We start from the raw sequence: 15,963 nt of genomic DNA, 5'->3' as shown, positions 1-15,963 counted from the left end.
TAGCTTTTCACACTCTTACACATTCAACATTCGTAAATAATTTGGCTCAGTGTCACATCAAAGACTAAAAAATCCTTTAATTTAGTATATACTGCATGAAACCTTAATAAAACGGTATAAAGAGCTTTTTAAATAATAGTTCACAAAAGTACTTTTTAATAATACACTATAAAACGTTTTAACTGTTTTTAGTGGAGTACCATAATGTGGAGCAGAGTTGTCAAAATTCTAGTTGTTGCTATACCAGTTAAGCACTAAAGTATAAAATGTTAAAAGGAATACAAACAAAAATTTCACGCTCTAAAAAAAAGCAAATAAATGTCAATATGTTAAAGTCGTGGTCGAGTTTTTAAACTAGAGCCTTTAAAATTTCTTTGACTACTTATCCTTGAAGTTTGTGTTGACTGAACGTATCATGTCTTTAGATGGTGTCTTTTAAAAATCCATCTGCCTTAAATTATTATGCTGATATTATTTATTAAGGTTGTTATGTTTTAGTTACAATAACAACCTATGTTTTTTATTATTGTTGATATTTTGTTTCTTTATTTGACTTTAGTATGTTTTTAAATTATTTTTTTGTTTGTTATCAAACAGTTAACCTATTTTATATTTTCATATGTTTTCTGTGTAAGTGGACCAAATTTTGATGCTTATCCAGCAAGTAATTTATGCCTTAAAACAAAATTAAAACAATATATTATGTTTTTTAAGCTAATGAAATAAGCAATTTTTTTAATAAGAATTCATTAAAAGATCAAAGTTTAACACTAAATTTTTTAAGTGTTATATATTTAAGTACCTTATCAATTATGTCAATACGTGTCTTTTGGTATTAATTATCTATTTTATTTTTTCTTGAGACAGTTGTTGTTGAGTTTCTAACACCCAAGTCCAACATTGGACAATAAACAATAGTAAAAACGATACAAGCTTCTTACTGTTTTAATCTTTCAAATTATTTTGATTTTCTAATATATAAAGGAAACATAAAATCTTATTTAGCCAAGTTATTAAATACATTTATAAACAAAATTTTAAAAACTGTTTTAAATATTCTAATTTCATATTGCAAGCACGCAGATTTACAGGGTTTTAATTACTTGCCTGTGAATCTCAACTAGTACGAAGCGACAAACTTTGTAGATTATGCTCATTTGAGTGTAAAAACATGAGTTATTAGTTATTACCATCAATTGAGACTATAGTTCTCGAAAATAGAGTTTTTCCTTGTTTGTCGGGCGTACCTACTGTATGTATAACATGTTTTAATAAATCTTTAATTCCTTTAGTTTTGTTGTATTTCCTGTAAATGGTCGGGATAACTTTCTGTCGAGGCATCTTTAATTAGTTTTAACATTTTGGTGTTATTGTTATAATTAGTTATATTTTCTCTCTTCACGTAATACCTTTTTGGTATAAATATAAAACATTATGATTTTTACATTGCTTTTTCATTACAACATTGTACTCCTCTTTTTTTTCTATCAACAAGTACAAGCACACTATTAATTGATTGTTCATTAGCCAGTGACCCGTGCGATGCGCTGTATAAAGGACTCGAAATGTCACGTCTTTCCTTTGTTGAATATTATTATTGAAGTAAGCAGAATAACAAAATGTCTAAGTTAGTAGATCTGTGTTTGTTTCGGTTTAAAATAAAAAGTTTAAGTAAAAAGAGTGCATTTAGTCACTAAAATAGTAAATAATTAAATTTTATCCTTCTTTTGAAAAAACTTTGTTTATGGTATTTTTAGTGTAAAAGATTAGCTTAAATTTAACTTTAATACTAAAAGATAACTTGTAGATATTTTAGTAACCCTTTTAAACTAAATATTTAAATAGTATCTACTAACGCTAGAAATATTGTGGTTGTAACATGAATATAAGTTAGCAGGGAAATAGCTTAAACAAATGTGCAGCCTTTAAGTTTTCTTAAAATAAAACTTATGGTATATATTTTTGATCAAGATAAATCTAAGTAGGCAAGATTGTCTCTTTTTGAGAAATAGTTATAGTATGTATGACGATTTTATCATAGAAAATGAGTGGTTTAGTTTAAAAAGTTTAAATTATAAAACAACACTTATTTAAAATATACAAGCTATAATCATATCGAGATTCATAAAAAAAAAATTACGTTATAAAAAACTACTTAAATTTACTTAGCTTATTTTCTTACAAAACACAGTTTTAATTTAAACTAAAGATATTAACCTACGAACATAATAGGTATTTTATTGAATTGAGCTAGTTTTTAGAAATAGGATTTAGCAGTAGATTAGAACTAATTATTTCTTTACTATGACTTAGAGCACGGTTTCCAAAAGTGACAATATGGCCCTAAAGGGAACATTTAAGAAATTTAGGGGAACATAAGCCGGAAAGGGTTAAAGGGGGCCGTAACTAGTTAAAAAGTCGAATATTTATTATAAAATTGTAAGCATTAATTAAAATTTTCAACTATACTGCCAAAAAACTTTAAAATATTTTTTGAGAATTTAAAAAGTGTATTTTGAAATGTTATTGATTTTACTAATAATTTTACACTAACCATTACTTTAGTTTTAGAATCAAAAAAAAATCTTGTTAAAGATATAAATAACCACAGAAAAAGTTAAAAAAGTAGTGTCAAAAGCTAAATAATTACAACATTTTAGTGATCCGATTGAAGCGTTAAGGTATTTTCCGTAGTACTTGCTGAGTCATATTTGTTAATGCTATATTTTTTAATGTTGTCCTGGACAAGCCATTAACAGATGTCCAAATGGTGTGCGACTCGATAACATAAATGTTTTTTCGTACACGAGGTCCTAGGGCTAGGACCAACTATTTTGAACGCTTATTTATGTCGTTCAAAAAACAATATGATTATAAAACTAATGTTATATTACTATCAACATTTGCTAATAGATATAATTAAAACAAAACTTTTGCTGAGTTTATTACTTAACAAGTGTTTCACGTTTTACACCCGATGATCACAAGTAAATAAATAAGATCTGCTTCAGTATGTAGCTCTCTAGTAATTTATTGTTTCAATCTTAAAATGTTTGTTTGTATATACAGTTTTTTTATTTATTAGTTTTATCAAGAATTTGTTATAAATAAAACATTATTTTAATTTCCTTTAAATAAAGTATATTTACTTAATAAAACTAATCTGTTTTCAATTATTTAACTTTTAAAATTTGCAATGGCACTTAAAAAACTAATGGTTTAAGCATTAAACTATAGTATAAAATTTAAAAACTTTAAAAAAAATAAATGTGTTGCGTGATGGTGTAGTTGTCATTATTATTATTCTGAAATCTCGAAAGTTTTAATGTATAATCAAACCAGTGGTCGACACATATTCAAAAACAAAAAAGCAATATTATTTATACTAAAGATTTTGAAATTAGGTGTAATAGTTTATACAAAATTGCTTTAAAATATTTTATTAGTTCAATGCAAACAAATACAACCACATAGTTATTTAAAATAAAGTTAGCAAAACTTGCGTAAACTTTACGTAAGTTTTGCTTAATTACGTTTTATTTGAAAACTATTTTAAATCTAAATATAATAACTCTAAAACTTAATAGTAATAAGTTTATAAATAGTTGGTAGAAAACTAAGGATTACTTAACCAGATTTATTCTAAATTATTAAAAATATTTTTAATTTAGTTTTCACCGAGCACTATCAGTTTTTTCTTCATTCGTTGACAACCATTATTTTTACAACTTATAATAGTTGTTAATTCCATAGCAGACTAAGAAAATATTTACTAATATCAGGGAATTTATTATATTTAGTATATTAGACTCTAGTCAAAAGTTTATCAAAAAAGGTATTTTTTACAAAACATGTTGAGAACTTATTAAAATATTAAATAAATTATAATAATTTTTTTGGTTAAAACAGAGTAGGTTTAGACTTTATACAGAATGACTTTTTTTATAACTGAATAAAAGGTAAAAAATACAATCCTAATACTTAAAAAGGTTCAACTTTGAGTTGAACTATATATTAAGAGGTCTGTCAAAATACTTAACAACTCTTTAAAGCTGAATTTATAATTAATAATGTCTATTCTAAACAAATACAAACTTATAAATGAGTTTATTACTGCGACTAGCTTGACAAAATAAAACGAAAGAAAAATACAAAAAACTAAACAAACATATAAAAGAGATTTCTTAGTACACATACTACAAATATTAATTAATAAAATATTTTGAAACACATACGATAACAACTATTTCTTAGTAAATATTAAGCGAATAATATATTAAATGATATCATATATCAATGCATACACTGAAATATTACTTCACAAAACTAATTCTCAACACAACTGTTTACCTTGCAGACATCGGGCCATCACACAAAGATTCCCTCAGAAACCAAAAGTCACATTCCACAGCGCTGATGGATTCTTGTAGACAATTTTTGTAGAAACAATCGCAAAATCCATTCCATCGTTCCATTTCTTCAATATTTGAACGGCAAGTATGTTTTCAAAAACAGTACTTTTGGACTTCACAAGATTTGTCATCGCCTCTTTAATTTTACTTCTGTTGATATCGTCTACATCCGATCGAAAAGCTAATTCCAAGCTTGCAATTAGCGCTTTCATGGCAGAGATTTGTGTGGATATACTTGTATAAAAATCATTAACACTCTCAAGCGTTTTTGTAGTAACATTGAATGCTTCTTCATTATTTTCGTCGCATTTTAAAAGTTCCCAAAGTTTGCTTTCAATTTTATAAGAAATGAATGTAGACCTGTTGAAACTGTTTATGGCTTGTGTTCTTTTTTGCGATAATATTTTGAGGTTCTTGTCTTTTTTGAACTCAGCATCTTCTTTAGCAAAGCCTCTAAACTTTTTGTCTGCTGTTGGAGAAAGATTTTCAAAGTAATCCTCAGTTGATAAACCCGAAGTTTTCCACTTGTATTCTTGCCTCAGAAAGGAAAAGTCTTGTTTTATACAAAATAGTGACGTTCCCAAAGATATTTCTAAACCATTTATTATATAGTTAAGCGTGGCTTTCAACTCATCATTTATCGCAAAACATCTCATCCTTAGGAGGCATAATACAACAAAAGATTTTTTATAATTTGGACTCAAATATTTTACCACTTGAATCCAAAGAGTCCGTTCTATAGAAATAACTAAGTTGACAAAATATTGTTGGTTACCAGTAACTTCCAGGTCTACTAATCTTTTTGCTACAATAAGATATATATTTTCGTAACGTTTAAAGTCATCATTTAAAAACTTGCCAAGTTGATTTTTTGCACACTCGTAAATTTTTTTGTAATAAATTTAGCCGTAGGGTTGTCAAATATTTTTTCTAACTTATAAAGATCAGAAAAAACCTTGCGCTTCGCTCGGTCGACATTACTATTAAGCACTCGCATGTAGCGGCTATTTGGATTAATTGTACCTTTTAAATAGTTTTGCACTTTCAATAAAGTCGACAAAACGTTTTGGTTGTTATATCAAACTGCTTCAGCGTCGAAAGTTTTACTTGCATCATTTCTCGCGTCATTCCTTGTTCTTGGCCCAGTCGAAGGTCCAATTGAGTCATCTTTACAACAAACGGCGTCATCTGGAAATGAAGAAGTGTCACAAGAAGTGGTCATTTTGTTCTCGTTCATGATATGTTTGTTGTGCTTAGGACTTAATTTGTCACTAGATAGTTGCGTGCTTGGGAGTTTAGTAAATTTCAAACTAAATTCAAAGGCTGCAGAAGTTTTAAAAGTTATTTGAAGTTTGTAAGCTCGACTTTAATACATTTTAAAGTTTAAGTTTGTGAATTAAAGTAGTTTGGTTTCAGACATTTTTTAGAAAGTATCAAATAAAACTTATCTTAAAACACTTAAAGCTATTAGTATACTCAATGCTACTTATACAAAACATGTCCCTTAACAGTATAACCTAATAATGTTCGATCACAGCTTTGCTTTTGCAGTCAAACATGAGAAATACACACTGTAAAGTAAACCTTCTAGAAACTTAGACAAGTTATTTAGCTGATTCTAGTCAAAAACTAAAAAAATCTCAAGCAGTGTTGAAAGAAGCCAGAAAAGTAATACAGAAGTTTGCCGAAAAAAATAAAACTTATAATTGCTGTGAATTAAAAATAAATAAATAGTATGTTTAACATGATGTTGAAACTTTTTTAAAAATAATTAAAACGATTATGAAACGTTTATTATGGTAATAACAAAACCCATTTGTTTATCAAATACCTTTGTGTAAGTACTTTTAGTTTCACGACTATTTCTTAAGTTTTACATAGATTTTTTGTGTAATTTTTAAGCTTATCCAGCATGTTAGAAATAATATAAAATAAACTGGTGTCAATTATCATGTCGTTTGAAAAACACTATTTCCAAAATTATTTCTTATAGTTATTTATAGAATAAAATTTTATTTAAGCTTCTAAGAAACTAAACCTTTAATAATGTTATTTTTGATTGAAAAAAAGTTAGTTTAATAAAATTTGCAATTATTAAAATCTTAAATAATTAAAGTGAACAAAACTATATTTATTTAACACTTTTGTAATTAATACTTTACATGTTTACTATTTGACATTATCAAAATAATACTATTAAATAGTATATAAAACTAACTAAGTAATATGCAAATAAACTACTTATATAACTTAAATAATTTCAATGTTTGATGTTCGTGATAGCATAAATAAATATTTAATATGAAGTTTTGTAAAAATTACTCAATTTACTTACTACAATCGCTGTTCGTAATATACAAACTGCTTTACAGAGTCAAAGTTCCAAAAGTATGAGTAGTAAAAACGTACAGTATATATTTTAGATTTTTATATTAAAGCAGTGAAATGTCCTAGGTCTAATGAGCTCTGCTTGTTAGGATGTCGAGCACTTAACGCACAACCAATTTATACTTTATGAAACTTTCTTGGCGTTATTTTTTTATAGTTAACTCAAACAGTTGTTTTAAGCCTTCTTTACACAGAAACATTAAAAAGTATACTTTTTAAAAGAGCCTCTTTTTTTTTGATCTTTTACCAGACTGACTAGTAAACTTTACTACTAAAACTTTGTTGACAATAGTAAGTATTTCCTCCTATTTAAAATTTTTACAAATATTTTCTAGTCTAAGTTAAAATACCGTTTTTACCTATGATTAGTAAACTTTTTTGTTTTGTTTCCTAGACAAGTTAAAAAAATAATAATAGGACGTAAAAAAACTTACGTTTTAAAATTTACTTTATTATACTTTTGAATATGGTGTTTTTTTTACAAAGACATGCATAGTATCATTGTACATACTTTAATATAGTATTAAAATAGTTTACGTTTTTTTAATACTTTAGCACAATAAAAGTTTCTAAAGGAACTAGTTTATTAAAACTAATTACGTTACACTATGTTAAAAATAAAGCAGTTCAGCGGAGGTTAAATGAAATAAGTAGTATTAAAACTGATGTTGTTAAGTTTTAGTTCCAAGTAGGCAAATTGCGGCCCTCCAAGCAAAGAACTTTGGTCTAATATTTTTTTTTAAGGTAATAAACAAATAATGCAGAAAAAATAAGTTTAAACTTTTATATAATAATGTTCTTTTGTTTTGCTTAATAGTCAATTGTGCTGTTTTTTTTCATGGTTCATCACAAATGGTAAGTATACTACTTTAACTAAATTTATTTTATTTACTTCTAGCCTAGAAAGATATTTTTTTAATATGGCTCGTAAAGGATGTTAGTATTTTAAAGTTTATTTAGACAAAATAAGTATAAAATAAGGTAAAAATTGACTACCTGAACATAGCTGACAAGATTAACTACTAGTTGAATGGTATAAGCTTTATCTAAAAAGTTTATTTTCAAGTAAAGTATAATATGTTTTGGTTTCAAGAAAACAAATAGAGAGATCTCAACTGCTGGAGGAGAAGTAATATATTCTTTCAAAAATTTATTTTACAAACTAAGTTTCTAAAAACTTTGCTCAAGTAAAGTATGTAAAGTTTTCTTTAACAGTTTACCAGAGTTGGACATAAACTTTAAGGTTGAACAAAGTAAAACAAAGTTCAGAGTCGTACTGATATTTTTTGATTTATAGTGACTTAAATGTATTTTAACATATCAAACACTTGAAAATTTTGGTACTAATACAAAATTATAAATGACTACTAATTTTCCTAGGAACAGAAAAATATTTAAAGTAAAACCTCTTTTTTTTTCAAATAATTTATTTAATTTTAGTCATGTTCTAAGGTCATTTCTTAATTATTACGAAAATGAATAATTTCCCCTTTAGTATCACTAACCCCTCGATGAACTTAATTTTTAGTTGTTGTAAATTGCTGTTTGTTCATCTGAGACCAACACAATACAAAATCATGTGGACCGTGTCAAGGTCACTCATGCACGAATAAAAAACACAATCATATTCATTATGTTTTTAAAGTCTAATAAGTAGTTTGTTTAAGTTAGAAACGTTTTTGCATAAGTGATGAGTTTGTTTATTTTGTTTAATATTTATTACTTAGGAAAAAAAATTACTTTTAAATACTTTAGTTTATTTTTTTTTTCTTATTTGTTTATTGGTGTAGATAACTTTTATTAAACATTAACAAACCTGTTTTATTTATAAACGTCTAAAAATATTACTTTAAATAATTAAAAGATTCGGTATAAACGAAACAAACATTTTTAGTTTAATCGGTTTAAAATAAACCTTTTGTTTGGTTGTTTTAGTAGACCTTTCTTTGTAAAGATATACTTTTACACAAAACAATCAGAATAGCAAATTTTTTTTAATTTATTTTTATATAAAAAACATTTTTTATTATAATATTCATAATTATTAGCAAATAAATTTTATATAACACTTTTTTTCCAACTGTTAATATTTTGTACTATTTAGTCTTATTCTAGAATTCCTAATTCCGGAATAAGGCCAAACAGTACGAAATATGAGTTTTGTTATCGATTTTTACTTAGCTCGAATTAAAAACAAAAAAATAAGTTAAGTTAAATTCTTTTTTTTATATGTGAATAATGTTAAACAATTTTTTTTTCAGTTGTTATTATTTTATTTGGCCTTATTTCGGAATTAGGAAATCTTAAATAAGGCTAAATAGTAGAAAATATTAACAGTTGGAAAAAAAAGTGTTATTTAAAATTTATTTGCTTTAAAATATGAATATTAAAAGAAAAAAAAATTGTTTTTTACTTTTTTTTTAAATTCGAGCTAAGTAAAAATTGATAAAAAAATCCTTTTTTTCTAAGGGGCTCTACACTAAAGGTCAAGCCCTAATCGAGTAGATTTCTTTTATATATTAAAGACAAAGGACCGTTCTCTAAAATTTAAAAAAAAAACTATTCAGCTATTAAGATAAGGAAAATAATTGGATCTAAAGTTTGGACATTTTTTTTTGAATTTATTCAAGCTAACTTCAAACTCGTTTTTAGTTTCACTTTTTAAAGCACTAGCTGTAGTTAAGTTTTTAAAATGTAAAAACTTCTCGAATACTTTTCATAACTTATTTTAAAAGGATTCTTTAGGTAAATTAGGTTTGTTCGAGGTTCTAAATTACATACCATCGTTTTATTTTCAAAAACAGCTGAAATAACGTAACTTAAGTTTTATAAACCTAAACGTGTTATATCTTTGTATAAAAAAATTCTTTAATTTTTTTTTGAGTCAGTAGTTCCTAAACTTACTGGAAACTAATCACAACAATACATAATTTTTACTGTGATGTACAAAGTAAGTAATATAAGAAAGTTTATATATATATCAAAAACTTTTTAATTCTTTTAAGTGTGAGATAAACTAATTTACTACTTATTTATCTAGAAATTAAACATTTTGCGTACAAACTTGACGTAAAAAAATGTTTACAGTGCTGTAAGACCAACTTTTTAAATAGAAAATCCTTCAACACGTGGTAAATAAAAAAAAAATTGTTGCTAACAGTTTAGATTTGTAGTACATCAACAGAAAAATATATATTCTAAAAAACAACTATTTATAATACCAATACAACCAATTATACTAACTTGAAAAAAGTTGTTTTTTTTTAAATATAACATTTAACTTAAACCTTTTTTAATAAAATATTTTAAATAAATTTTTAAGTGCAAAGAGCAAATCTTTAAAATATTTGATATAGACTTGTTATAGCTAAAACAATTAACAACAAATATTCTTTACCTAATTTTAAGCACAAGCTTTTGATTTTTTTATTAGTTACGTTTATTACTAAACTACAATATTGCTTAAAGATGAAAAATATTTTTTTAAACTATGCTAATTTTGTGACCAATTTTTTACACAAGCACCAAAGTGCAATAACTTAAAAGAAAATAATTGAATAGGATATTGTACATTTTGATTTAAGTTTCGAATATAATTGAAAACAGTCTTCTTATGTCAAACAAACACTACCTAATTTTACAAATTCTTTTTTTGATAAACAAAAATTTCTTGTTAAATTCAATTAAAGCTTAATTTAAAAACTGTTTCTTAGTACAATAGTTATTAAACACGATTAACAAAAACGATTAACAAAAAACGATTTGTACGATAAAAAAACAATTATTTCATAACAAGGATTAGGCCTAATTTAAAATAGTTTTATATGTAACACAAAAAAAATTTTTTTAACGAAATAGTTTTAACTAAGACATAACTTCTAAAAACATAGGCTTTTTAGAAAAAAAGAAAGTTTATTACGCAAAACACATAAACTCAATGTAATATCACACTGTAGTAATTTTTTACGAAAGTCTTAAAACTTGATAAAATGTAACTAAACTTTTAAAAGTCCTGTCAAATTTTGGTTAAAAACGAATTTTTAGAACAGTAATAATTTAGTATAAACTAGAAAAAATGCTATTGGAATAAAAGTTAAGCTAGTATAAATTGATTTTTTAAAACATGGCAACATAGTTAGAATAAAATAAAGCTTGTTTTAGAAATTTTATGATTTGTTTTTTTGATGATAAGGTATTTTATATAGCTTTATTAAACAAGAGTTTTACAAAACATAAGAAAAAACGTAGTTCTCAACAATTTTTGTTTTAAAACTTAGCCAAGTTTCTTTAAATAAAAACAGAATTATCAAAATTGTTTTAAATTTTTTTCTTTGCTTTTAAAAATATATAATAACAGTGTTGTTTTTAAAGCTGTTTTATTTTTAAAATAAAGATCATGGAGCTCATTTTGGTGATTGTTCTAGCTACAAACGGGCTTTTTCTCCTCGTATCCTTCTATCTCTTCATGTCTTTCGTGATAAAGAAAATTCGCAGATCCAAACAAATAAAAATCGTTTTAACTACACTAGATGATGAGTTTGACAGCAACTGCGAAGAAATGTACGAAAGCAAGTGTGAAAGAGTATTGCAAGTTAATAAACCTAAAAATTCCAGCGCCGTCATTTACCTTTTAATATTAGCGAGCTGTCTACTAATGCTGTCGTTAGGAGCTTTCCTGGCAATATTTCTCATCACAACTTGGAACGAAATGACGACTGACTTTTGCAAAATTTGGGTCAGAGTACAAGTAAGTTGCGTGATGACGTCACAATTTTTTCTGTACCTTGTGTTTTGGAGCAAGATTAGTAATTTTTTTCAAGACTCAAAGAACAAAAGAAACTTTTCGAACTGCACAAAATTCTTTTACAATTTACTGTTGCTTTTTAAATTTGCAGCAATTTTCGGTTTAACTGCTATTTTTTTGTTTGTGTTGTCCTACGAAGTCGTACAAACAAAAGCTCCGGTTTTAAACGGAGCAGAGGTTTTTTACAACGCGTGTCAGCAATCCAACGTCACCAAACTACCTTTAGAGATTCCATGGATCGGGGCAGCGGTGTCTTCTTTCGTCGTTTTCTTCTTGTTTTTCGTTTTGCACGCGAAGTTCCTGCTAAAGTGCGGTGCCAAGGTAGCGTCAGCAGAAGTAAGTCGCTCTCTAGCAACGAAGCAAGTGTTCCCTGTCGTGAAAAGAAGCCTCGTTTGTGTGAGCTTGTGCGTCATCAGCAGCATGGCAAGCGGAGGCTTCGCTCTACTCAGTTCCGATCTCATCCTTGTGCAGCTCATATTGAACTCTTCCTCTTTTGTTAACTTGTTGTTTTGCTCACTCTCCTTGTACCAGTGGAAACAAGTCGTCTTCTCCTGCTGTTGTCGTGAAAACTCCGAAGATGAGTTAAAGGACGTTTGTCCCTCTAAAACTGTTTCTGCTCTTTCGCAAAACTCTGAGCAACCGATTGTTAGATAAGTTTTTTATTTGTATAAACAAATTTTGTTTTTTTTTATATAAAATTATTGTTTGTTAGGTTGCTGTGTTACCTAAAAGTTTAGACAAAATGAGTCGTCTTTATCTAATAATTGTTAGATTTGTGCAAAAATTAATACGGTTGTATTTACACACGCAATGTATCATTTAAAGTTTTACATAGTTAACCAATAAAATGTATAATTAAATTTAAACTATCTAGTATGTTTAGTATAATTGTGAATAAGAAGTTTTTCTTACTTTTAGTTCGATAATATTAAACTTTGACTGAACAACTTTTTAACTTAAAATTTGAATTCTATTTTTAAAGCTCAATTTTTATTTTTTATATTAATTGCCATCTATTTTTAGTTAAAATAAACTTAATCAGTAAAAAAATTAAACGTTCACCTTATAAATATTACAAGTTTTTTACGTTGTTGTGTGCATCATATACTTCTAAAACTTTATATTCTTTAGTGCAATGTATCTTACTTGGTCTGGTAAATTTTAGAATAAAATGAACAAAAAAATATTGAAATTTATCAAATATGTAAAAAGAATGTTTACAGAATAAAGGTACTATAAATGAGCAACCTGATTGCTAAAAAAGCGTTCAGTATTAAATTAATTACAAGGTTTCTGAAGTATATTTGTAAATTAAACTTGCAATAAATTTTTATGTTTAACCTTTTTACCCAAAAGTTGTAATTTTACATTAAAATACATTTAGCGGACCCAAATGTTTCAAAGCTAAGTTACATAATGTTAAGTTTTAGAGAACTATTTTAAAAATAGTCTAGTTTTATAATGCCTTAAATTTTTTAAAAGTTTTTAGGTCCGAAAACATTAACACTTATAGATAATGTCGGGTAGTTCAATAACAAATATGATAAGAATCTACATAATAGATATCCTACTTAAGAATAAAATTGCTTCATTTTAAAATTAAGTATATTTTGTAATGCGCAAACAGGTAAAACTTGCCAATTTAGATAACTACATGTTTTTTTTAGTTTTTAAACTGAAGTTCGAACATTTTCACCAACATTATTGAGTTGTATAGCTGACTGATATAGTTATTATTGCACATTAATAAAATCTTTAAATATATATTTTTTTGATATTTATAACTTATACAGTAACATTAAATTATGCATATTATGTAAATTGTGTTAGAAACAAATTCGTTAAAGTAAACCTATTCTTTAAAAAAAGAGAGTATTATTGTCAATATATTTCTTAAAATATCTATATAACTTTCAAAACTAAGCTCTTTAAGATACTAAGTTTAACAAAAGTTTTAATAATATTTAATGATTGATATTAGATTGACATTTAGTTTTAGAAAATTCAAATGTTTATAGTAGTATAACTATCTTTAAGGTTTTTTAAACTGTTTATAGTTTATTTCTAAAATAAAGTTAGAACAGTAAGATAATAACGTATACAACTTTAACCTGCATTGTTATTAAGTTTATTGTTGTTAAAACACTAACGTTACAACAGTATTTTAATTTAGTTTTAAAAAGGTTGAAAAACAAAATAAGATAATTAATACGTTAGGCTTTATAAAACTTTACAAAAATTTAAGTTTATATTATTAGCACAAAACTTCATTTAAAATATACTTCAAAAATGATTTGATAAACTAAAGAAGTTAAAAAAAAGGATAACAGGTTTTCCTTGTAAGAAAAAAATCGATTTGTATTTAGAACTTTTTTAAAGGTCTAAATTAAAACTTCGTATTTAGATTAAATCATTTTATTTAATCAGGAGTAACGTAACATTTATATGATTCAAACTTTAATACGCAAATAACATTTTAAATAGGTACAAACAACACTAAATGTTCTAAACAATCAATTAATAATAAAAATTAAACACAACACTGTTCAAACTATAAACAATAAAAATGTTTATTTTTTGTATTTGACAAAGGCTCTTTAGTAACTTCTTTTGCTTCTTATATTCTTTCTGTTAGATTTACTAATAATATTCTTTTATAGTACACCATCGTATTAGATCTACTTTTTAGTTTTAAGCTTGTAAAGATTTTAAACACGAATTAGATTGTTTTAGATTTATTTTATTTTTATGAAAAATCTTTAATCTCTACAACTATTAAAACATGTGAATATATATGCAATAGACTGAATATACTTTAAAGTTATAAACAATGACACAAGTTTCATAGACAAGAGTTATTAAATTTTCAATTGTTCATTAAAAAACTCAAATTTATACCTCATAACCTCTGTTCTTCTGGAGTTTTGTATTCATCCTCATCTTCTTCCTCGTTGGCACTCAAATACTGCGTTTTCGACCTTTTGTACCTCTGACTCCTTTTTGATTTCGGGTCGTCCAAGTTAATCGACGACCATCTCCTAGAATCTTCAGAAGCTTTCTTCTCTTTCCTTCTCAGAACAACTCCATTTCCCTGCGGTTGTTCCGTTTTTGCCGTTGAGGACTTCTTAACTTCTCTTTTGCTCGTGAAAATAGTTTCCGTTTTTCTTCTCTGCTGATTAAGGTACCCGCGCAAAGTTGACATTCTTTTGGCGGGCTTTTCCAGCTTCGGAGCTCGCTCGTTTTCATCTTTTATTTCGTTCAGCTTGCTCACCACCGAGTAAACAAGCGAATCGTTTGGGTCTTTGCCCCTCAAAGTTTTTGAAATCGGCGTCGTTTTAATGACACTCTTTTGTTCTTTTTTCTCGGATTGAGCGCTGGAAACACGCTTTGAAGACTTTTTTTGTTCCTGCTTGTTTGCTTCGGTTTTAGTCACTGCTTTTGTTTTCATTAAGTCGTCGGAGAGTTTCGCTTTAACCATCGACATTAGAGGCACGTGGACTTCCGATTTGATGCTCTGGCGACGTTTGCTCTTCTTTTCTTGGTCAGAAAAATTGCTATGCTGTTTTACACTCTTGCTTTTTCTGAGTCTGACATTTTTCGAAATTTTTTCTCGTTCATTTGGATTTTCTTCGCAGGATGAGTAGTTCATGTCTTGCGCTTCAGTCTTGCTTCTTTTGTACTTTTTGTTTTTACGAACAACGTTTTCGTCTTTGTCGGTGTACAAAAATGATCGTGAAGAGCTTTTGATCTTTGTATCAGCCGTTAGTTTTGCAGATTGCGGAACGTCTTGATTGCTTCTACTTTGCAACTTCTTTTTAAACCAAGTTTTTCCCATTTTTCCAAGATTTCCGATCTTGCTTGTCGTAGTTTTTTGATACGACTCAGCACCTTTGCGCTTCTCTGACGCATTGCTTACCTTCGAAAAAAATATAAGATGTTAAAGTTTACAATCTTTTATTCAATCTTTTTCTTACAATGAGCCTTTATATAAAATAAACGTTAAAATTTTGATTTTAACCGTTTCGGTGAAAAAATGTAAAAATGTTTGTTTCACAACAAAAATAAACTATCTTTTTAACATATACTTTTTAGTTTTTGGTTCAATAAAATAATAATAAGGTATAACTTTAAATTTACAATTTAGTTTTAAAGGTTTAAATCAATGATAAATAATTGTTTGTCTCATAACAAAGTGCGTATATAAGTTGTTTTTTAATATTTACTTTTTTGTTTATTAAAACAAAACTAATGTTTGAATAAACAAAAAACATTTTAAGTCTTATATTGGTTTGAAAACTTTATATCAGTATGTCAATTTAATTAAGACTTGTAGAATAAATTTATTGTAATGAAATTGTT

The 15,963-nt window shown here is 26.5% G+C and overlaps 1 protein-coding gene across 1 annotated transcript; it reads right to left on the bottom strand.

The window, feature by feature from the left end:
- Nucleotides 1-13,937: 13,937 nt before the first annotated feature.
- On the bottom strand, nt 13,938-15,520 carry LOC145846843 (uncharacterized; the record flags this gene model as incomplete). The annotated part of the gene is made up of 2 exons (XM_082953428.1): nt 13,938-14,232; nt 14,503-15,520. A coding segment is annotated over one exon (1,017 nt), but the record flags the coding sequence as incomplete, so codon positions are not given.
- Nucleotides 15,521-15,963: the final 443 nt, after the last annotated feature.

The sequence above is a fragment of the Thalia democratica genome, unplaced genomic scaffold (assembly GCF_965202585.1).
Source record: "Thalia democratica unplaced genomic scaffold, ktThaDemo2.hap1.1 HAP1_SCAFFOLD_678, whole genome shotgun sequence".
Lineage (NCBI taxonomy): Eukaryota > Metazoa > Chordata > Thaliacea > Salpida > Salpidae > Thalia > Thalia democratica.
Note: the sequence above shows the minus strand (reverse complement) of the source record. Positions and strands in the feature narration are given on the sequence as shown.